The sequence below is a fragment of the Oryx dammah genome, unplaced genomic scaffold (assembly GCF_014754425.2).
Source record: "Oryx dammah isolate SB20612 unplaced genomic scaffold, SCBI_Odam_1.1 HiC_scaffold_2, whole genome shotgun sequence".
Classification (NCBI taxonomy): Eukaryota; Metazoa; Chordata; class Mammalia; order Artiodactyla; family Bovidae; genus Oryx; species Oryx dammah.
The window spans coordinates 26,870,052-26,894,945 of record NW_024070186.1 but is presented as its reverse complement, the minus strand read 5'-3'; the positions used below and the strand labels follow the sequence as shown (position 1 = coordinate 26,894,945).

Below are 24,894 nucleotides of genomic sequence, written 5' to 3'. Positions count from 1 at the left end.
CACAAATGATTTGAGGTAAGCATGCCTCCCCCCACCCCCACATGCACATGCACTCACACACAGTCTCATATATAAACCAAGAAAATATAAAATATGACTTCTTAAAAAATAATTGAGATGTTTAATAGTTTAAAAAGCCAGGAGCAAGATTTGTAGTAGATATTCATATAGTAAGATCCTATATAACTACTTGATGTATACGCAGGATTTGCTCTCTGCTTGCAATATACACTGCATCCAAAGCAAGGCACACATGCTCAGTTATAATACCCAGAATCTCTTAAGGTGAAAACAGTCTTGTTAGTCGTGTGGTTGTAGTTCATCCTTTTATTTTAATGGAGAGATGTTTAGCAGTTTCTTATGAAGGAGACACAGTGGGTGATGCACACCAAAATCCCTGCCAGTATCATTGTAGTCGGTAAAATAATGTTATATATATATATTCTTTATAATGTCTTTCATTGGATAGACTTACAGTGTTGACAGTGCAATTCAGAAAAAGTCATTCTGTATATTTCAGTCTGTAGTATATTTGGCCATGTGAGTATTTAACTGAATAGTAATATTTGGACTTTCCAAAGTCAAAGACTTTCTGGAAGTTCCATATGTGTGTTTTTACTCAAAACTGAGTTTTGTATAAATTCTTTTTTTGGCCATGCAGTGTGACATGTTGGATCTTAGTTTCCCAACCAGGAATTGAACCCTTGCTCCCTGCAGTAGAGGTAAAGAATGGTAATCACTAGACCATAAGGAAAGTCCCAGGCTCTGTGTTTTAGTACTCATTCTACTTTTACCACTCACTTTTAAATTGGAGATAATCATATCATGTTGTTTTATAAATAATGTAAATGACTAAATAAAATTTCCTGGGACATGTTGCACATGTCCTACATCACTCTGAACCTGAGTCTTTCACAAATGAAAGATAGTGGTGTGTAGGATAACCGTAAATATGGATAGAATATCTTCAAGTTGACCTTTATAATGACTGATTCATAAATTATTTGTAAGAGATTTTGGAGACATTTTATCCACCCTTTCCTTCCCAGCTGTACAAAAGACTAAGACAAGGCCTTTAGTAAATGAATTGATTGGAAGTAAGCATATAGTAGTAGTTTTTATACTTATGGTCTTGGTTTCTTTAGATCCATTTACACCATTGAGACATTTTTTAGCTAGTCTGCTTAGTATGTGAAAATAGGTTTTAACTAACAGTTTTGTGAATTACATGCTGATTAATTATCACGTAATGGTTCTGTAGACTAATAGACTTTCCTAGAGTTTGTCTGCTTCTTCTGCCAGTATGTGTTTCTCCATTCTTCAAAACAAAGATGTTTTACTGGTGCAGTATTCATGACTCTCTGTTTGTTTTTGTCTTCGTCATTACAGGTTCATGTCAGGGCTGGCCTTTTTCATGGTACCGAACTCCTGTGTAAAACTGTTGTAAGCTCAGAGATATCAGGGAAGAATGATCATATTTGGAATGAACCACTGGAATTTGATATCAATACTTGTGACCTGCCACGAATGACTCGATTATGTTTTGCTGTTTATGCAGTTTTGGATAAAGTGAAAACTAAGAAATCAACTAAAACCATGAATCCCTCTAAGTATCAGACCATCAGGAAATCTGGAAAAGTGGTAGTTATATACTAATTTCTGAAAAAGTTTTATAATGGAATAATAATAACATAATGGAATAATTTTAAAATTTAAAATAATGGATTAATATAAATGAAATTATATCATATAACTTTGGTCCCTAAGAATTGATTTTTAAAAAGACAGTAAGTCTCCCTTATGTTTTTTTCATTTTTCTTTTGGCAAATTTAGTAAATATCATAAATATAAGTGTTCTATTATAAATGTTTGCTTTTTAGCAAATATACTTAAGAATGAAAGGAGTTAAAATATTACAGGTTAACTGAAACTTCTGGTGTCAGATGTATTTAAGAATGTAAAATTTTATGTATTTTAGAAAGATCGTACATCACTCAACACCCCATGTAGGGTCTGGGACAACTCAGTAATCAAACACATCTGTTTCTAGACGTGAAATATATGAGTATTCACACTAAATGAGGCAAATGGAGGCTGTCAGTTGGCTTCATGTCATTTCTGGTCATGTTTTATTGTCTAATGAGTAATAAATGAACCTTTGCTTTTCAAGAGTTTCTTAGACTTTGAAATTGTGGATAAAGGATGGTGAACCTGATCTCATCTTTGATTTCACATTTTCAAGTCTTTTTTATTTTCTTCTTACTTTATGATAAGGTTTCTTTTTTGAGGATGGGTATATGAATTTTATGCATTAAAAAATGTGGTTACTATATTTATCTACAAGAATTAGTATCCTTTTATTCTTAACATGAGAATGTAAGCATTTCTTCTAGTTATTATCATGTAGTTTTTAAAAAGGAGTATTATTGTTTAAAAGTCAGGTAAACGTTATTTCCTTAGTGTTTTTTTCCTCTACGGATACATAATTTTAGTCAAAGTGTTCAAGCTTTTATAGCCTTTTCTGTTCTGTACTGTGCTGCACCGTATGTGCTTAGTCGTGTCCGATGCTTGCGACCCCATAGACTGTGGCCCGCCAGGCTCCTCTGCCCACGGGATTCTCCAGGCAAGAGTACTGCATTGGGTTGCCATTTCCTGGGACTAGGTTAATTAGTCTAATTGTCTACATAAAAGTTCTGTTAGCTTGGTGTTTCCTTTTAATAAGTGTAAATAAATTCTATAATACCTAGAGACATTGCCTTTTGCCAAATTAAGATTTATGTAGACTGAAAGCTCTTAAGACATATAATCTGACATTATATCAGACATATTTTCTTGAATTATTAAAAATTCTTCATCACTTGCAACGGACGCATAATAAATGTTCTGTTTTTTGCATACTCTATTGTGAGAGACATTAATTGGCTTTTAGAATTTTCTTAAACCATTATAAAGATGGTGAACATCTTTCCATGTACATCTTGTTTTTATATTGGGTGATCTGGGGGGAAATCATCTAGAACTCTAGAAACAATACTGAAGCAAAAAGCATGTGCCTGTTCATACCTTAAAGGTCATTCTTAGCATATTTATGCAATGGTATCTTTTTCAACAGCATTATCCTGTAGCCTGGGTAAATACGATGGTTTTTGACTTTAAAGGACAGTTGAGATCTGGAGATATAATATTACACAGCTGGTCTTCATTTCCTGGTAAGATTTACATTCTAATCCTTAGTGTTAAAGAGTAATTTTTGGCATGTGGGGACTAGTTAACATGTTTTTATGACTCACTCTTTTTTCAGTCCAGTAAAGAAACCATCTTTTCATATTTTTATTGTTTATTCTAAAACAGATTTTCTAAAAGGTTATATTAATATATTTACAAGTTGTTTGTATCTGAATATATTTTCTTTGATGAGTATTTTCTCACATTAACTGTTTTATTTTTTATAGGTTTCTGAGAAATTCTCCTCCAGAACAATGTCTTTTTTTAACAACCTCTGTTATTGCTAGTTGTTCTAAACTTCTACACTAGAAGAAACATTAACTAACATTGGAAGGATAGTAAAATCACTTATTCCTTAGTTGGCTTTAGCCTGAAACTTGAGCTGGGAGAGGAGCATCTTCCATACGCCTGTATTTCGTATATAGTACTCCTGAGATGTCTTAGATAGTACTCCTAAAATTATGTATCAGTGGAGGAAAAAAATAGTAAGGAAATAATTCTTATCTGACTTTTAAACAATAATATTCATTTTTAAAAACTACGTGATAATAACTAGAGGAAATGCTTACATTCTCATGTTAAGAGATGAGATGGGTTTTTATGGATGAAAAAATGAAAGTCACTGATAAGTCAGTCAGTCTTACGTAATTGGTTCAAACCTAGGATTTGTGCAAAATATTACTTGATTCTTTCCATTGTTCTTATAGCTTTCCCAAATGTTGGAAATTTTATTTTGTGTTAAAATACTGGTTTTTTCCCCCCTGTCTTCATCGTTGGTTAATCTATTTCATAACATTGTGAACCTTCTTGCTTTAAAAAATTTATTTTGTGGGTGACAAACATTTTTAAATGTTCTATCTTAGTAGTTCCTACCTGAGAAACTGTTTTTGGATAATCAGTTATCCACAGACATATTTATAAACTGCTCACATCCTAGTACTTTATTTGTGTATGTTCTTTTATTCCTACCCTTTCCTGCATGCTGCTCCTAAGTCGCTTCAGTCGTGTCCGACTCTGTGCAACCTCATAGGTGGCCTCCCACCAGGCTCCCCCGTCCCTGGGATTCTCCAGGCAAGAACACTGGAGTGGGTTGCCATTTCCTTTTCCGATGCATGAAAGTGAAAGTGAAGTCGCTCAGTCGTGTCCGACTCTTAGTGACCCCATGGACTGCTGCCTACCAGGCTCCTCCATCCATGGGATTTTCCAGGCAAGAGTACTGGAGTGGGGTGCTATTGCCTTCTCCACCCTTTCCTGCATACACCTCCATTAATTTTCGGTAACCACATTATTCCCTAAATATATGCGAGTGGTGTGCATTTACACATTTCTTAAGAGGAGCTGTAGTTTCAGAGTAAAAATTATTCCATTCAGCAGTATACTTTTCTGAAAATTTTAATTTAGACTCACACATGTTCTCCAAAATCAGTAAGTTATTTGACTGACATTTTTGGAAAATTGACAATTTTTGCGGTTAACTTGTCATCCCATGGACCTGAATTTATCTCAAACAAATTTTAGAGATATTTGTTCTGCTTGTTGTGTGTCTAGAATTCACATTTATCCTAGTAGGTACAAGCTAGAAACACAGGAACTATAAATACTCTATATCTAGAGTTCTTAGCTTCTCATTAGAAGGTTTATAATCACATTAATTCTTTATGCATATAGCAGCAAATACAGACACCAATTTCTAGTTTTCTCCCTATTTTAAAGGAAAATAGCATATTTTGTGTAGTGTTCTCTTCTCCATATGTTTGGGGCTAATACTAAAATGCTACACTGGACTTTAGATAGGATGCAACTGATAGGACAAAATAGCACTACTATGTAGATAACACAAATAGAGGATATTATTAATTTGCTGAGAAGTCAGCTTTAGAAGTGTGGAAATTATGAGAATTCCTTCAATCTAGGTCAAAATGGTATCTGTGAGATTTGAGAGTATTAAACATGATAAGCAAAGGACTGATTAAAGAGCTGAAACTTTTAAATATTTTGTAAAGATTTTCTAGCTTTGAGAGACAGTTCTGAATTTGCATACTACCTAGACGTTGTCAGGTCTGGACAGAATGTAGTTTTATCTTTTATTTCCTTACTAAAGTACAAAAGAATGTGCGAAAAATCTGTTATGAGAGAAATAGTTTGGAGAGGGGAGACTTTAGTTTGCACTGCTAACTCTGTTTCCTCAGAGTTTAATGTCTCTTCAACAGTTTACTTCTCTGTGAAGTGAGAAAGTTATATGATCTCCAGAGTTTGAGATAATGTTGGCTTTCTGATTACCATGCATTATCTGTGAATGGACTATACTTAGAGTGATAGAGAAAATGAAGGAGTGTCTTGAAGAAGAACCACTTAGATGGAATGTTTCAGAAACTACCAGAGAAGGTGTTTATATCAGCAGCTTTGAGATTACAGAGAAATATTACCAACATTAGGTTTGTCAAAAGGAATGTCATCGATGACACTCAAAATACCAGTTTAGATACTGTGATGACTATGAAAATCAGAACATATGTGACTAAGAGATTAATGTTGTTGAAATAATAAAAATTCCTATGGACCACCTAATTTTGAGCAAGTGAGAGTAGTTCCAACTGTTTTTATTTGTAGATTGAATATACTTGAACAAATTTGAAGAAAGATGTGAGGTAGCTATTAATTTTTATTAATTTTTTTTCATTTTAAAGATGTTATATAAACATACATTCAAATTTTCTGCCAAGTATGAAGAAGATTAGAGGCTTAGTGATATTGTCTATCAAACTTCCATAGGTGACACAGTCGTTTCTTCCCCACCCCCGCCCCTCCAAATAGTTATTTATTTGTATGTGTTGGGTCTTAGTTGTGGCACAAAGGATCTTTAGTTGCAGCATGCGGGGTCTAGTTACCTGACCAGGGATCAGACTGGGGCCCTCTGCACTGGGAGCAGGGAGTCTTAGCCACTGGACCACCAGAGTGGTCCTGGTGATGCACTTTTAAGGTAATTTTCATGATAGAAATCCATTAAGGTTTTGTTTTAGTTTAGTTTTAAAAACATTTTCCTAAGAATCAAAATTATTTGCATGTTTTAGATGAACTTGAAGAAATGTTGAATCCAATGGGAACTGTTCAAACAAATCCATATACAGAGAATGCAACAGCTTTGCACATAAAATTCCCAGAGAATAAAAAACAACCTTATTACTATCCTCCCTTCGATAAGGTAAGCTAATTATTTAAAGGGGCACTATATATGAAATAATTCAGTTACTAGTTCTCAGCTCTGTATCTTTATCACTAGCTAGATATGTCTGTTTCTCTTTGAAGTTGGTATATACATTTACAACTTGGTTCAGTGGAAAGACCACTGAGCCAGAAGCCAGCTCTGTTTAGTACTGGCTTTATCAGTGAGCAAGTGAGACATGGCATCTCTGGAGTTCAGATTCCTTATTTGTAAAATGAGGAAATCATAATTGTTCTCTGAGGTTCTTTCCAATGTAAAAGGGCTATAAATGCATTCATTTATAGCTCTAAACGTGTGAAATATTCAGTGAAACGTGCCAGTGTGTCAGTTCAGTTTAAAGATAATCACTAGTGTGATTAGAGTTGGTATGGAAAGAACAGATTATTTGTGTTGAATATGGTGTTAGTAGGACTTATTTTTGTAAAAGCTACAGCAAGGGCTTTTGTTTCTAAACATAACTTTTTAGTGTATAAGCTGCATTTCTTTGGGATATGGAGAGTGGTTGAGGTTGAAAATTAGGCTAGCATCATTTACATGGTAAGAGAGTTAAGCTGTCATATGTTTTATCTTCAGCTTTGGCATCTTTGTTTCAGGTATGATTGATGCTGATTTTTGTGAGGAAATCTTTGAGCAAATTCTCGGATAATAAATAAGAAGTTTATTGTATTAAGTCATTTGAGTCCCAGCTGCCTTTAAACATTTATGCTATAGTACAATTTCAGTTAATATATTGTACACTTAATTGTATTTTAACATTCTGTACCACCAAATATTTCTTCCTTTACTTTCATTTTAATTGAATTTTATCCATGTAGATGTGATTTTTCATTTTCTTCTCGAATCTTTTTCTGTTCAGTAATATAGAACCAAATTAAAATTTGTGATTATTACAGTAGAAATCTCAAATATGTCAAGAACCATATAGTTTAGTGCATACTGGGTAGAAGATATGTTTTGATGCATCCATTACATTTATCCTGTGGCTTTATTCTTTTGATTAAAAATCTATACATAAGCTATAACTACTTGTGATACAGTTAATAGTCTAAGCTCAGACTTTTTATGTCTTCAGTTATTGTATGTGTTCAGCAGTCACTTATAATTTCTTTTGGATCAAAAGAAATGCTTTTTGAAGTGGTTTTACAAATATAACATCTCGTGCAATTTTAAGTATTTTTAATCTAATATTTTAAGTGAAGTCCAGTTTTTTGAAATGTTCTATTTCAGCATTGTTGTCAACAGAATCATCTACACCTGGTCATTAAACTTTACTTTTGCCTTTTTGATCCCTTGGAGAGTCTGTCTTTGAAGGTCTACGTAGGATGGAAAGTTTAGTCTTTAAATGTGTATAATATATTTATATTTTTTAGTTTTGTTTTAATTGTACAATTGCATATATGATTATTTAAAAAACATAATGCAGATATAAAAAGTGAAAATTTTGTATGTTTTTATTTAATGTTTTCTGTTTTACCCACTTGTATGCATTTTAGTTTTCAAATTAGTTTTATGATTATTGCTTAATATTAATAACTGTGATATAATTTTATCACATAACCTTATGAAATAGGATGAAAATTACCAGTATACTTTATACATATGGATACAATTAAGTTATTTCCAGAGAATTAGTTAAGGCAGTAACTGGATATGAGTCTTCAGGTTTTTTTACCTGCTGAGCCTTTCCTGTAGAGCAGTGGGTTCCCCATCTTTTCAAGAATCAGAACCTCTTTTGAACTTACTAAATTCAGAAAATATTTTTATGTTTTCTCTTGACACTACTTCTGCTTTTGTTATCTGCTAATTCAGAAGAAAATGTGAGAAATGATAAAAACTTATTCTGTGTTTGGTAAATATTACATTGTTTAGTTGCTAAATCGTGCCCAACTCTTTGAGACACCATGGAGTGTAGCCCACCAGGGTCCTGCATTCATCGAAATCTCCAGGCAAGAATACTGGAGTGGGTTGCTATTTCCCAGCTATTACATACTTTTGCATTTTCTTAACCAGAAAATATTTACCTATATTAAAAATTTGTTCATATATACTCATATATGCTTACTATAAGCATATAGTCACTGCTTATTTTATCTATAGGGAATCCTAGTATAGTCTGGGAGTCAATAGTCCTTTATAGGAAAGAGTTTGTCAAGTGTTTGAAGATAATACCACTTTGCATTTAAAATTCTCACTTACGTTATATACCATAGAAATGTCATATCATATGTAGCTCCTGTACATGTGTATGTATAAGTCTATGTACAAGTCTAGACATTTACACTTATAATTTTACAAATAAAAGAGCCAAATTTTAATTTTTTCCATTTTTTAAACAGATTATTGAAAAAGCAGCTGAGATTGCAAGCAGTGATAGTGCTAATGTATCAGTAAGTATCAAGGTTTTAAAATAGCCTTATGTTACAAAGTTGTGCTTATTATTAGTCACTTTCATGTCATTTATGGTAATGAACTTATGGAAGACCATCCTCATATGCAAGAATAGTCTGAGTGTGCATGAGTATGTACATGCTAATATTTTGTTAAATGGCCGCTGTTTCAGGTTGGTCTGTGTTTAGTTAGTAAGCACTTTTCTGGTTCAAGCACAGGTTCAGCAGGTGGTCTGTGAGGGAGGCTCTGACACTTCATAAATTCACGATACCATCTTTTGAATGTTATTCAGTTGAATGGGGAGGTTATATTTTCTTAACTTCTCTGACAGAATAGAGCATATATATTTAAGGCAGGTTTTGCACTGCTGGGGACCCAGGTTACTTGCATCTTGGTAATCTTTCATGTTGATATGTAGTTTTTATTTCATTTAATATTGGTGCTTCAACTTTCTACATTACTACCTTCCGGGCTGCAGGAACAGGAAAAGTTAGACTAGAGGGCATACCTAACGATAAGTGAGACTGAGAAATATAGTCCTTGGCCGCAGTCATGTACTTGGCTAAGAGTAAGAGATTATAGTTAATAAAGCTAGAAGGGGACAGTGCATAATGACAGACAGATAGTCTCTGCTACACACACCATTCCCATTGTTTCTGCCCAAGGACTTCAAAATAAATTATTTTGTTTACAATATATGTAATATTTCTACCATCTATATTTTTAAATAATGATTTTTCCTGCTTTAACCTTAAGACTTTTCTGAGTTTTAATCTGATATTCTCTTTCATATTCAGTTTATAATTTTCAAGTGACTATAGTGATGCCACTCTATATAGAATGGTCATTAGTTAGGAGCCAGGAGACAAATGGACATAATGTATATGCTTTTAGTATTTGTACAGAATGAATGCAATATTTAATGTTGTAGTTAGAGAAATGTCTGGCCCAGGCTGTCTTCTTCATTTCTTTTCCTTCTTCTTTTTTTTTTTTCTTTAATTAACAAAAATTTTTTAATTGCTTTTAAAATTTTGGTTGCCCTGCGTCTTCCTTGCTGTGCATTGCCTTTCTCTAGTTGCAGTGAGCAGGGGCTACTCTTTAGTTGCAGCGCATGGGTTTCTCACTGTTGCAGAACAGGGGCTACAGGGCGTATGGATTTCAGTAGTTCTACTTGTGGGCTCTAGAGCCTGGGCTCAGTAGTGACGATGCATGGGCTTAGTTGGTTTGTGCCATGTGCAATCTACCTAGACCAGGGATTGGAACCCGTATCGCCTGTATGGGCAGGCATATTGTTAACCACTGGACTACCAAGGGAGCCCTTTTTAGATTGAGGTACAATTGCTTTACAGTGTTTCAGGTGTACAGCAGAGTGATTCAGTTTATATATATGTTTCAGATTCTTTCCATTATCAATTATTACAAGATGCTGAATATAGTTCCCTTTTCTATACAGTAGATCTTTATTATCTGTTTTATATATAGTTGTGTGTATCTGTTAATTCCAAACTCCCAATTTATTCCCCTTAACTTTCTTCTTTGATAACTGTAGAGTTTGTTTTTTGGTGTTTGTATCTATTTCTGTTTTGTAGATAAAACTTCACTTAGTGTGATAATCTAAGTGAATTATACTTCAGTTAGTGTGATAATCTCTAGGTTCATTCCTTTTGCTGTAAGTGGCAATGTTTCATTCTGTTTTTAAATTTTATTTTATTGAAGTATAGTTGATTTATAATTTTGTGGTAATTTCTACTGTATAGCAAAGTGATTCAGTTATGCATATATGTACATATTCTTTTCCATTATGTTTTATCACAAGATATTGAATATAGTTCCATGTGCTATACAGTAGGAAATACTTCATTCTTTTATGACTAATATTCCATTGTAAGATGTGTATATATGTGTGTATACATACCATGTCTTCTTTATCCATTCATCAGTAGGAGAACATTTACATTGCTTCCATGTCTTGGCTATTGTAAATAGTGCTGCTGTGAACATTGGTGTGCCGGGATCTTTTTAAGTTAGAGTTTTCATCTTGTCTGGATATATGTCCAGGAGTGGAATAGTTGGATCATATAGCCACTCTATTTTTAGGTCTTTTAAGGAAGCTCCATACTGTCTTTTATAGTGGTTGCAGCAGTTTACATTCCCACCAACAGTGTAGGAGGGTTGTTTTTCCTTACACCCTTTCCAGCATTTATGAATTGTAGCCTTTTTGATGATTACCATTTTGACTGGTGTGAAGTGGTACCTCATTTTTGTCTTGATTTGTATTTCTCTAATAATTAGAAATGTTGAAAATCTTTTCTTGTGCCTGTTGGCTATCTGTATGTCTTCTTTGGAGAAACAGCTATTGATATTTAGATGTTCTGCACATTAAAAATTTTTTTTGTATGTATTTTTTATTATTGAGCTGTATAAGCTGTTTGTATATTTTGGAAATTAATCTCTTGTTGGTTGCATTGTTTGTAAATATTTTCTCCAATTCTGTAAATTGTCTTTTCATTTTGCTTATGATTTCCTTTACTGTGCATAAGCTGTTAAGTTTAACTGGCTCCCATTTGTTTACTTTTGCTTTTGTTTCCATTATTGTATGAGACATAAAAAAATGTTGCTGCAATTTATGTCAAAGAGTATTTTGCTGATGTTTTCCTCTAGGGGTTTTATAGTACCATTTTGAGTTTATTTTTGTATATAGTGTTAGAGAATGTTCTGATTTCATTCTTTTACATGTAGCTGTCCATGTTTTCTCAAGGCTACTTATTGAAGAGACTGTCTTTTCTCTTTTGTATATTCTTGCCTCCTTTCTTGTAGATTAGTTGACGATAAGTGTATGGATATATTCCTGAGCTTTCTGTTCATTTCCATTGATCTGTGTGTCTGTTTTTGTGCCAGTACCATACTGTTTGATTACTGTAGCTTTGTAGTATAGTCTGAAGTCAGGGAGTATGATTGCTTGTTCTTCTTTCTTAAGATTGTTTTGGATATTTCCCAGGCTGTCTTCTGCTTTTTATAGAGTTCTCAAAAGTGTCCATAGCCCTGAAGTGCAAGTAACTCCTACTACAAATACTTTCAGAGTACAGTTGACCCTTGAAGAACACAGTTACTGCATAGGTCCTTTTACACTCAGATTTCTCATTAAATGCATACTACAGTACCACGTGATCTGCAAGTTAATTGAATTTGTGGATACAGAACCTCAGATACAGAGTATCAACTGTAAAATTATACATGGTTTTTGACTGTTCAGAGAGTCTGCATCCCTAATCCTCATGTTGTATAAGGGTCAACTGTAGTTCTCTTTAGTGAAATAAAATAATCAGAAGTATACACTTATCAGCTTGTCTGGAAATTATGGAAGCATACAATTGCAGTCTAAGACATGTATATACGTATATGTATATACTCCTGTCTTTATTCTCATGCCTGTTTTTAGTTACCCTTTATTAGTCTTAGTATTGCTCTTTGGATATCAGAAGGCTAAATTAATTTGTGTTATTTCTCCTATGATTACTGCTATCTTACATAAATCAGAGGTTCTTTCCTTAATGAGGATGCAATATTCTTGTCCAGGTTTGCTGTATTGTTTTGTTTTTAGTGGGCACATAGTTGTTGTTCAGTCACCCAGTCACGTTGACTCTTTGCGACCCCATGGACTGTAGCACGTCAGGCTTCCCTGTTCTTCACCATCTCTTGGGGTTTGCTCAAAATTCATGTCCATCGAGTCAGTGATGCCATCCAACCATCTCATCCTCTGTCCTTCCCTTCTCCTCCTGCCTTCAGTTGGTCCCAGCATTAGGGTCTTTTCCAGTGAGTCAGCTCTTTGCATTAGGTGGCCAAAGTAGTTGAACTTCAGCTTCAGCATCAGTCCGTCAATGAATATTCAGGGTCAGTTTCCTTTAGGAATGACTGATTTGATCGCCTTGCTGTCCAAGAGATGTTCGAAAGTCTTCTCCAGCACCAGAGTTCAAAGGCATCAATTCTTATAGCGCTTAGCCCTTTTTATTGTCTAGCTCTCACATCGATAACATGACTACTGGAAAAACCAGAGCTTTGACTATACGGACCATTGTAGGCAAGGTAATGTCTCTGCTTTTTAATACACTATCTAGGTTTGTCATAGTACAATGAATAAACTATATGGAACCAAAAATGTAAGTTTTTTTACTAACTGCTACTTACCTTTTTCTCCTAGAGATAAGTGTATAAACAGTTTAGCTTTGTGTGTACATATCTGTATATTTTTTAAAAAGTTTGAGATCTTTTTACTTTGTTCCTTTTTCATGCCATGCATTTTATGGATCTTGTAATGTTTGTAGGAAGAGTTCCACTTCTCTTTATGAAAGCATTGTTAATATTTCATGAGATTAATTAATGATACCATTAGTTATTAAATATTCATACCTCCACTGATGTATGTTTGCTTATTTCCACTTATTCTCTACTAAAGCTTTGTTGCAGTGAATGTTTTGTATGTCTTTATACATGTTTGTGTTTTGTAAGATAAATTCCTATAAATAAAATTATAGATTGAAAGGTTTGTCCCCTTTTAGTAAGAATTCTCAATTCAAGTTGCATACCCTAAAAGAGTTAAAACACACTGTGGGAGAGTTTCTGTCCTTTTGCATTTCTGCCAACCCTTTTAATTTATTGATTCAGTGAACATAAACTGATGTCACATTATTTTAACTTGCAGTTTCTTATGATTAGTCAGGTTGGAGTTTGTTTCATTATCTTTTAAAAGATTTCTGTTTATTCCTTTTTCACAGCTATTCTGTCACATTAATTCTCTCTGAGGAATAAAACAATCTTATCTTTAAAGTGGTCTTGCTTCTTCTTTTGGCATCTGTCTTTTCTTCTTATTTTGGCTTTTCTCAGTGTTTGGTGATTCGTAGTTTAGCTCTTTTGTACTTGTGGCTCCCTGGTTGTTTGCTTATTCGCTGTCACCTGCATTCAGTGTCTGTAGGATTTGGGGTAGGCTGTGCTGAAAATGAGTTTCCTATATGTGAAGATTTCCTCCCTTCTGAGATCAAGTATCTCCCAAGTACTCAGTACCCTGCTCCTCATCTCAGTTTTGGGCTAACCCCATTGCTGTTTCAGCTCAGCACAAACAGAGCAAGGGGCATGTGTGACCACAGCAGCTGCTCCACCTGCAGATCCGTTACTACTAACTTCCCTGATGATTCCCCCTGGCTACCTCTCATTCCTTGAATCCTCTGATTCTAAGCTGGAATGCATCCTGGAAGTGTGTCACTACCGCTTGAATCTTAGCAGATCTGATCCCTGATCCTATCTGCTTTCTCTCAGTAAAGGATTCCTATGTTAGGCACTTCCTGTTGTATCCCAGAACTGTTACTGGTGAGTATTTTTAAATACTTAAAATACTTCATCTTTTTGAATGAAAGGAATAGAGAGAACTGTGTTCTCGTTCCACTGTTTTAATCCTCTCTTCATGTATATATCAGGAGCATGTTACATTCTTTAATAAGATCATGGTAAGTTTGCTTGTTGAATTCTGTGTGTGTGTGTATTTGTGTGTGTGTATTCAGTCATTCCGTCATGTCTGACTCTTAGTGACCCCATGTATTGCAGCCCGCCAGGCTCCTCTGCCCATGGAATTTTCCAGGCAAGAGCACTGGAGTAGGGTGCCATTTCCTCCTCCAGGGGATCTTCCCATCCAGGGATCTAACCTACGTCTCTTGCATTGGCAAGCAAATTCTTTACCACTAGCGCCACTAATACCCAATTTATGTACTACATTTTGTTTATCCACTTGTTTGCTTCCACATTTTAGCTATTGTGAATAACACTGCTATGAACATGAGTGTGCAAATATATTTTTGAGATGTTGCTGTCAATTCTTTTGGCTATCTACCCATAAGTAGAATTATTAGATCATATGGTAATTCTGTTTTTTATCTTTTGAGGAACTACCATTGTTTTCTAAAATAACTGTTCCATATCACATTCCCACCTGCAAAATCCAACTGCAAAAGGATTCTAGTTTTTTCATATCCTTCTCAACAGCACTTCTGTTCTTTTGAAAGTGTTAAGCCTAATAGCTATTGGCATTTTTAAAAATATGTAGTTGCCAAAGATTGTGGGATATCTGAAGAATAGAAAAAAATGGGATCTTTGTGAATCATGATTCTTGAATTGGCAGCTTTTCATCTTCCTAGCCAGTAGTTCTCAACCTGTGGCTTTTTTTTTTTGCCTGAAGTGGGGCATTTAGTATGTCTAAAAGTTTTCTTATTTGTCTCAACTCACTGGAGGTTGTTTCTGACAGGTAGTGAATGAAGTTCAGGTGCTACTCAACTTCCTACAACGCACAGGACCATCCTCCTATGAGATAGCATGGGGGTTAGAAACCCTGCAATAATCTAAAACATGTGTGTTAAAAACTTTTATTTTCTTATTGCTGAATCTCAGGCACAAAATCTTAACGACTGGCTTTTGTGAATGCAGATAGGGACTCAGCCTTTAGTTCAGAGGTTCTGGGGATCTACCTAGAACGTTTTCTTAATAGAATGATTTGGAATCTTTAATGCCCTCCATTTGATGGAAGAAAAGAGCAAACATTAAAAAAAAAAATCTCAGACTTTGTGAAAACCTGAGAGAAGAGTATGAAGCATTCCCGTACAGCTTTCTCCAACTTCCCCAACTGTTAACACTTTGCCATATTTGTTCCATCATTCCATGTGTGTGTATGCATTTCTTTCAGAATCATTTGAGGTGAAGTGGCATACATTATGCCATTTATCCTTTAATTCTTCAGTATATATTTCTTAAAAATGAGGACATTCTCATAGTTAACCAGAATCAATTCATGAAAATCAGGAAAATAATGTTGATACACTTCTATTGTCTGTTCCCCACATTCCATTTGTATTTAGCCAGTTGTCTCAGGAGTGTTCTTCAGGCACAGGATTCAACCCAGGATTACTTGTTGTATTTCTTTGACATGTGTCTTTAGTTTCCTTCATTCTAGAACAGTTCCTCAGTCTTTCCTTATCTTTAATGACTGATTTTTTTTTAAGGATACAGATCAGTTACTTTGTAGAATGTCACTCAGTTTGGATTTGCCTAATGTTTTGTCATGATTGGATTCTAGCTATGCATTTTTAGCATGAATACATTGAAGTGGTGGGGGTTTCCCTGATGACTCAGTGGTAAAGAATCTGCTGCCAGTGCAGGAGACGTACAAGAGGACGGTTTGATCCCTGGATTGGGAGGATCCTCTGGAGGAGGAAATGGCAACCTGATACGGTATTCTTGTTGGGATTATCCCATGGACAGAGGAGCCTGGTGGGCTACAATCCATGGGGTTGCAAAGAGTCAGACACAACTGAGCACATTTAAGTGGTGATGTGTCCTTACTGCATTTTACTCATTGTTTACAGGCAAACAATGTCAATTTGTCATTTTGGCTGGTTTTTTTTTTTTGTTGTTGTTGTTGTTGTTGTTCCATTACTGATGATATTAATTGTTATTACTTGGTTAGAATAGTGTCCACTAGGTTCTTCTACTACGAAGTTAATAAGTAAGAAGTTGGTGGACTTATTTTGCGACTTAGGAAACATACTGTTTCACAGCTAACTTTCACCCACTTGTTTTAGTATTTATTAATACAGATTGTCTGAACCAGTATTAATTACAGTGATTTCCAAGGGTGATTTTCAAATTTATTTTCCTTTTGAGTTTGTTAGTTGACTTATACTGTAGGGTAGATGTTTTTCTCGCATCCCCACCCCCCATTTATTTACTTAAAAAATTATAGTAGTTTGAATTTGTGATTGCTTTTTTATTTAATGACATAGTTAATTTTGATGTGCAGATTTGACCCAGATTTTGGCTGTGGCAACTCAAGTTCTATCTTGTGTCTGTTTGACCTGTTGACATAATTCTTTGAGCATCTGCTTCTTTGTGGTACAAGAAAGTGTTCCAGGCTCATCTGGTGATTTCTTTACCCCCACTTTGGTTTCTCTGACAGAATGTTGTCCACTGGAGAAGGGAATGGCAAACCACTTCAGTATTCTTGCTTTGAGAACCCCATGAACAGTATCAAAAGGCAAAATGATAGGATACTGAAAGAGAAACTCCCCAGGTCAGCTAGGTGCCCAATATGCTACTGGAGATCAGTGGAGAAATAACTCTAGAAAGAATGAAGGGATGGGGCCAAAGCAAAAACAGTACCCAGCCGTGGATGTGACTGGTGATAGAAGCAAGGTCCAATGCTGTAAAGAGCAATATTGCATAGGAACCAGGAATGTCAGGTCCATGAATCGAGGCAATTGGAAGTGGTCAAATAAGAGATGGCAAGAGTGAACGTCGACATTCTAGGAATCAGCGAACTAAAATGGACTGGAATGGGTGAATTTAACTCAGATGACCATATATATATATATATATATATACAACCTAGATAGTATATTCAAAAGCAGAGACATTACTTTGCCGACTAAGGTCAGTCTAGTCAAGGCTATGGTTTTTCCTGTGGTGATGTATGGATGTGAGAGTTGGACTGTGAAGAAGGCTAAGCGCCGAAGAATTGATGCGTTTAAACTGTGGTGTTGGAGAAGACTCTTGAGGGTCCCTTGGACTACAAGGAGATCCAACCAGTCCATTCTGAAGGAGATCAGCCCTGGGATTTCTTTGGAAGGAATGATGCTAAAGCTGAAGCTCCAGTACTTTGGCCACCTCATGGGAAGAGTTGACTCATTGGAAAAGACTCTGAGGCTTGGAGAGATTGGGGGCAGGAGGAGAAGGGGACGACCCAGGATGAGATGGCTGGATGGCATCACGGACTCGATGGACGTGAGTCTGAATGAATTCAGGGAGATGGTGATGGACAGGGAGGCCTGGCGTGCTGCGATGCATGGGGTCGTAAAGAGTCAGACACGACTGAGCGACTGAAATGAACTGAACTGAACTGACCATTATATCTACTACTGCAGGCAGGAATCCCTCAGAAGAAATGGGGTAGCCATCAGGGTCAACAAAAGAGTCCGAAATGCAGTACTTGGATGCAGTCTCAAAAACGACAGAATGATCTCTGTTTGTTTCCAAGGCAAACCATTCAATATCACGGTAATCCAAGTCTATGCCCCAACCAGTTACGCTAAAGAAGCTGAAGTTGAACGGTTCTATGAAGACCTACAAGACCTTTTAGAACTAACATCCAGAAAAGATGTCCTTTTCATTATAGGGGACTGGAATGCAAAAGTAGGAAGTCAAGAAATACCTGGAGTAACAGGCAAATTTGGGCTTGGAATGCGGAATGAAGCAGGGCAAAGACTAATAGAGTTTTGCCAAGAAAGCGCACTGGTCATAGCAAACACCCTCTTCCAACAACACAAGAGAAGACTCTACACATGGACATCACCAGATGGTCAACACCGAAATCAGATTGATTATATTCTTTGCAGCCAAAGATGGAGAAGCTATACAGTCAACAAAAACAAGACCAGGAGCTGACTGTGGCTCAGATCATGAACTCCTTATTACCAAATTCAGACTGAAATTGAAGAAAGTAGGGAAAACCACTAGACTATTCAGGTATGACCTAAATCAAATCCCTGATGATTATACAGTAGAAGTGAGGAATAGATTTAAGGGCTTAGATCTGATAGATAAAGTGCCTGATGACCTATGGACTGAGGTTTGTGACATTGTACAGGAGACACGGATCAAGACTATCCCTATGGAATAGAAATGCAAAAAAGCAAAATGGGGGTCTGAGGGGGTCTTACAAATAGCTGTGAAAAGAAGAGAAGTGAAAAGCAAAGGAGAAAAGGAAAGTTATAAGCATCTGAATGCAGAGTTCCAAAGAATAGCAAGGAGAGATAGAAAGCCTTCCTCAGCGATCAATGCAAAGAAATATAGGAAAAGAACAGAATGGGAAAGACTAGAGAGCTCTTCAAGAAAATTAGAGATACCAAGGGAACATTTCATGCAAAGATGGGCTCGATAAAGGATAGAAATGGTATGGACCTAACAGAAGCAGAAGATATTAAGAAGAGATGGCAAGAATACATAGAAGAACTGTACAAAAAAGATCTTCACGACCCAGATAATCATGATGGTGTGATCACTCACCCAGAGCCATATATCCCAGAATGTGAAGTCAAGTGGGCCTTAGAAAGCATCATTACGAACAAAGCTAGTGGAGGTGATGGAATTCCAGTTGAGCTGTTTCACATCCTGGAAGATGATGCTGTGAAAGTGCTGCTCTCAATATGCCAGCAAATCTGGAAAACTCAGCAGTGGCCACAGGACTGGAAAAGCTCAGTTCTCATTCCAATCCCACAGAAAGGCAATGTCCAAGAATGCTGAAACTACTGCACAATTGCACTCATCTCACACGCTAGTAAAGTAATGCTCAAAATTCTCCAAGCCAGGCTTCAGCAGTACGTGAACTGTGGCAAAAACTCTTTTAGTCTTTGCTCTGCTTCATTCCAGGTGTTCAAGCTGGTTTTAGAAAAGGCAGAGCAGACAGAGATCAAATTGCCAACATCCGCTGGATCATCGCAAAAGCAAGAAAGTTCCAGAATAACATCTATTTCTGCTTTATTGACTATGCCAAAGCCTTTGACTGTGTGGATCACAATAAACTGTGGGAAATTCTGAAAGCAATGGGAATACCAGACCACCTGAGCTGCCTCTTGGGAAACCTATATGCAGGTCAGGAAGCAACAGTTAGAACTGGACATGGAACAACAGACTGGTTCCAAATAGGACAAGGAGTACGTCAAGGCTGTATATTGTCATCCTGCTTATTTAACTTCTATGCAGAGTACATCATGAGAAATGCTGGGCTGGAAGAAGCACAAGCTGGAATCAAGATTGCCAGGAGAAATATCAAAAACCTCAGATATGCAGATGACACCACCCTTATGGCAGAAAGTGAAGAGGAACTAGATGCAATCACTTGATGCAATCTCTTGATGAAAGTGAAAGAGGAGAGTGAAAAAGTTGGCTTAAAGCTCAACATTCAGAAAACGAAGATCATGGCATCTGGTCCCATCACTTCATGGGAAATAGATGGGGAAACAGTGGAAACAGTTTCAGACTTTATTTTTGGGGGCTCCAAGATCACTGCAGATGGTGACTGCAGCCATGAAATTAAAAGACGCTTACTCCTTGGAAGAAAAGTTATGACCAACCTAAACAGCATATTAATAAGCAGAGACATTACTTTGCCAACACAAGTCTATCTAGTCAAGGCTATGGTTTTTCCAATGGTCGTGTATGGTTGTGAGAGTTGGACTGTGAAGAAAGCTGAGCGCCGAAGAATTGATACTTTTGAACTGTGGTGTTGGAGAAGACTGTTGAGAGTCCCTTGGACTGCAAGGCGATCCAACTAGTCCATTCTAAAGGAGATCAGTCCTGGGTGTTCTTTGGAAGGAATGATGCTAAATCTGAAACTCCTGTACTTTGGCCACCTCATGCGAAGCGTTGACTCGTTGGAAAAGAGTCTGATATTGGGAGGGATTGGGGGCAGGAGGAGAAGGGGACGACAGAGGATGAGATGGGTGGATGGCATCACCAACTCAGTGGACGTGAGTTTGAGTGAACTCCTGGAGTTGGTGATGGACAGGGATGCCTGGTGTGCTACAATTCATGGGATCAGAAAGAGTCGGACATGACTGAGCAACTGAACTGAACTGAACTATCTGAACTGAACTTTGGTTTCAGTCATTCCTCCTGGGAGTCCTGATTCCTTTTGTTTGTCAAAAGTATTTAGATTCCAAATTCTGGGCACTAGGTATTCTCATTGTCCTTGGCATGCAATTGCGTTAGGTCTTTTCATGAAACAGAGCTAGGTGGTATGTTTATCACCTAGCTGCATATTTAAGCATCCCTGGTGACTCAGTGGTGAAGAACTCACCTGGCAGTTTAGAAGATGCAAGTTTTATTCCTGGGTCAGGAAGATCCCCTGGAGAACTGAATGATGATGCACTCCAGTATTCTTGCCTGGGAAATCCCGTGGAGAAAGGAGCCTGACGGGCTACACTCCATGGGGTTGCAAAAGAATCAGACATGACTTAGTGACTAAGCGACAACAAAAAGCACCGAGACATGTTTCTTTGCTTTGTCTATCTACTGAAAACCATGAGTTCTTATCACTGTCTCTTATTTGGATTCGCTACTACAGGATTTCTTTTTAGTCGGTGCCTTAATATATTTTGATTTACCTTTTCTGACAGTGAGTAATCTGGATTCCTATCAACCTTAACATATTTATTTGCTCAATCCTCTGTTTGTAATTAATCTCCCAATCATTTAACTGTCTTCTCACTGTCTGTCCCACCAGCCATGACTGCATGGGCTGTCTCATCCTCAGGTATGTGTTTGTCAGGTCCCCAGTCTGGCCAATGCATGGTTAATTCTGTCCTTTGATAGCTTATTGCTAACACTTTTTGAGTTTCTAGCCTCTCTGAATATGACAGATGAATTTTCCAGACCCCTGACCCCTTACCTCCAGTGAGCAAGGGGAAAGAGCAATAGTCTTTTTTCATATGCTCATGGCAGGATACATATGATGTGTTTTATTTTGGTCAATAATTCATAATATGTATATGAGTTGAAAAATGTAAACATAAAAAGTTGAGAATATGGGTGTTAATTTTCATTTTTTTCCATCATTACTTAAATTCAAGCATTTTAGCATGAGTGTAAGTTCTTCAGTTGCACTGAAATATAATTTTTCATTGCTGATTGTTTTGTAAAAGAATGTAAGGTTCTTAGTGTTTTTTGCTTCCTGTAACACTTCTGGTAGTTGTTTGTTTTTATCTTGGACTTGTTCAGTACTGTGCTTTTCATAGCTCAGTAAACAATCACAGTGAAATTACACAGCTAACTCATTGCTCTTCCCTCTTCCTTTACTACTGTGTCTTCAGGATATTTACTTGTAGCAGGTCTGTAAAGTCTTATTTTAATCCATGAGATTATAGTAGGTCTGCTAGCTTTTTTCACTATTTAACTCAACAGCAGTCTGCCTTTCTCTCGCATGAACAATTTATATTCTTCATTGTTTGCAGTATCAGCTTTCACTTTTATATGTAAGTGTAGGAGTTTCATTTTCAAATTCTGATTACTTATCATGATCATTTTTCAAAGAAACTTAGTCACGTTCGTGAAATAAAGCATACCTTTTTTAGATTGAGGCTCTGAATATAAACCCACTATAATTCATACATGGGAGGAGAGAGGGAGTTCGTGTGTGTGTGTATACATGTGTATAAAAATAGTTTATTTTTGCTAAGAAAAGTTTTAGGCTCAAAACAGATTTAGGACTGTACAGAGATTTTCCATATATCCCTGCCCCTGCGCATATCACATATATAGGCCTCCTCTTTATCAGCATCACTCACCAGAATGGTACATTATTACTAGGGAAGAATCTATGTTAATATATGATAATCACTCAACAGCCATAGTTTGCCTTAGATTTCCTTCCTGCTGTTGTGTATTCTGTGGGTTTGGACAAATGTATAATGACATATAGGACTTCCAAGGTAGTGCAGTCATAAACAAAACACCTGTCAATGCAAGAGACTCAGGAGCCGTGGGTTGCGTCCTTGGGACAGGAAGATGCCCTGGAGGAGGAAATGGCAACCCACTCCAGTATTCTTGCCTAGAAAATTCCATGGACAGAGGCTGGTGGCTACAATCTATGTGGTAGCAGAGTCGGACACACTGAGCATGCATGCACACATGCATAATGACCTATCTATCCCTGGCAACCACTGATCTTTTTAATGTCTCCATAATTTTGCTTTTTCCAGAATGTTGTAGTTGGAACCATTTCACATATAACCTTTTCAGATTGTCTTCTTTCTATTAGTCATATGCATTTAAGGTTTCTCTGTGTCTTTTTGTGACTTGATAGCTCAATTCTTTCAGTGCTAAATAGTTTTACTTTCTGTGTATTCCAGTTTATCCATTCAGTTACCCATTCACCTACTGAAAAACATATTGGTTGTTTCCATGTTTTGCCAACGTTAAATAAAGCTGCTATAAACATCCGTGTGCAGGTTTTTGTGTGGACATAAGCTTTTGACTCCTTTTGGTAAATATGAATAACCAAGGAGCATGATATTTTTTGTTACCAAACTGTCTTCCTAAGTGATTGTAGTATTTTGCATTCCCATCAGCAATGAATAAGAGTAGCTCCACATCCTTAGCAGCTTTTGATATGTTCAATGTTTTGGATTTGGGCCATTCTAATAGGTATGTAGTCATATTTCATTTTTGCTTTAATTTTCATTTCCCTGCTGACGTGTGATGTTAAACATCTTTTCATATATCAGTTCAGTTGAGTTGCTCAGTCATGTCTGACTCTTTGTGACCCCATGGACTACAGCACACTGGGCTTCCTGGTCCATCACCAACTCCCGGAGCTTGCTGAAACTCATATCTGTCAAGTTGGTGATGCCATCCAACCATCTCATTCTCTTTCGTCCCCTTCTCCTCCTGCCTTCAATCTTTCCCAGCATCAGAGTCTTTTCCAAAGAGTCAGTTCTTTGCATCAGGTGGCCAAAGTATTGGAGTTTCAACTTCAGCATCAGTCCTTCCAATAAATATTCAGGACTGATTTCCTTATATATATGTATATATTTTACCATCTGTATTTATTATCTGATGAGGTATCTGTTCAGTTCTTTGCTCTGTGTTTTTGTCTATTGTTTGTTTTCTTGCTGTTGAGTTTGAAGAGTTCTGTGTATATTTTGGATGCCGGTCCTTTATTATAATATATGTGCACATATTTTCCCCCAGTCTGTGGATTGTGTTTTCATTCCATTGACAGCAGATAATTTAAAATTTCATGGAAGTTTAGCTTATCAGTTCTTTCAGTGGTGGATCATGCATCTGGTGTTATATGTTAAAAGTTATCACCAAACCCAAGGTCATTTAGATTTTCTCCTGTTTTCTCCTAGGAGTTTTATAGTTTTGTATTTCATATTTATTTTTACCTAAGTCATGTTGACCCTAAGGGTCATATTGAACTTAACCTTGTTCTTTCTTCTTTGATAATGTGTTGACTCTTCTGAGTCTTTTGCCTTTCCATATAAACTTTAGAATCAGTTTTTTGATAGCCACATAATAACTTACTGAGATTTTAATTGGGTTTGAATTGAATCTGTTGATATTAAGTTGAGGAAAACTGGCAGTATTTTTGAGTCTTCTTATCCATGAACATGGAATATACTCCATTTATTTAATTCTTTGATTACTTTAATCAGAGTTCTATAGTTTTCCGCATATAGATCTTATATTTATTTTGTTAACTTTATGCCTGTTTCCTTATTTTGGGGTAGTAATATAAATGGCATTGTGTTGTTTAACTTCAAATTCCACTTGTGTATTGCTAATACATAAGAATATGATTTACTTTTATATATTAACCTTGTATCCCACACTTGTGTAATTGCTTATTGATTCCAATGGTGTTTTCATTGACTGTTTCAGATTTTCTCTATGGGCAATTCTGTTGTCCTAATTCTTTTTAACATATGCATATACTATTTTGAATCTCACTACTTTAGAAAGCTAGTGGTTTGATTTATTCAGTTTAAGGTTGATATGAAATCCCAGCTAAAGTAATTTCAAGTACCAAATAGCATAGTAATAGAATATATTAATAACTCCTTACACAATCTTATCAGATAGTTCTGAAGATTTTTTGAGGGGGTGGGGTAACGGAGATACATTTTTGCCTAAATGCTATAGTTTTTCTTTATATTTGGGAAATTTTGTATCTCTTTCTTTCATGTTAGTCTTAATTCAGAGTCTGGATTGAATAAACAGTATGGTCCATTTTCTTTATTTTAATTTATTCTTATAAGGATGGGGAAAGAAAATGGGATAACTATTTTTTTTTAATGTTTGATTTTAGCCAAGATTCAATTCTGAATCTAAATGGTTTAGTGCCTCAGAGCTGAGAAGGCACCTATTACTTTTTTCTAAAAAAACTTCATATGTTTGGTACATCTTTGATTTTGTTTTTTTCTTTATAGCAATTAAAAATATCAAAAGATGAGAAACTCAGTTCA

The 24,894-nt window shown here is 36.1% G+C and overlaps 1 protein-coding gene across 1 annotated transcript in view; it reads left to right on the top strand.

Annotated features, from left to right (window-relative positions):
• PIK3CB (phosphatidylinositol-4,5-bisphosphate 3-kinase catalytic subunit beta) overlaps positions 1 to 24,894 on the top strand; it is a 99,953-nt gene that overhangs the window by 29,584 nt on the left and 45,475 nt on the right. Inside the window, exons 7-10 of the mRNA XM_040233687.1 lie at positions 1,390 to 1,641; positions 3,113 to 3,209; positions 6,297 to 6,427; positions 8,785 to 8,835. Coding sequence (XP_040089621.1) covers positions 1,390 to 1,641; positions 3,113 to 3,209; positions 6,297 to 6,427; positions 8,785 to 8,835 — 531 coding nt within the window. The remainder of the gene's footprint in view (positions 1 to 1,389; positions 1,642 to 3,112; positions 3,210 to 6,296; positions 6,428 to 8,784; positions 8,836 to 24,894) is intronic.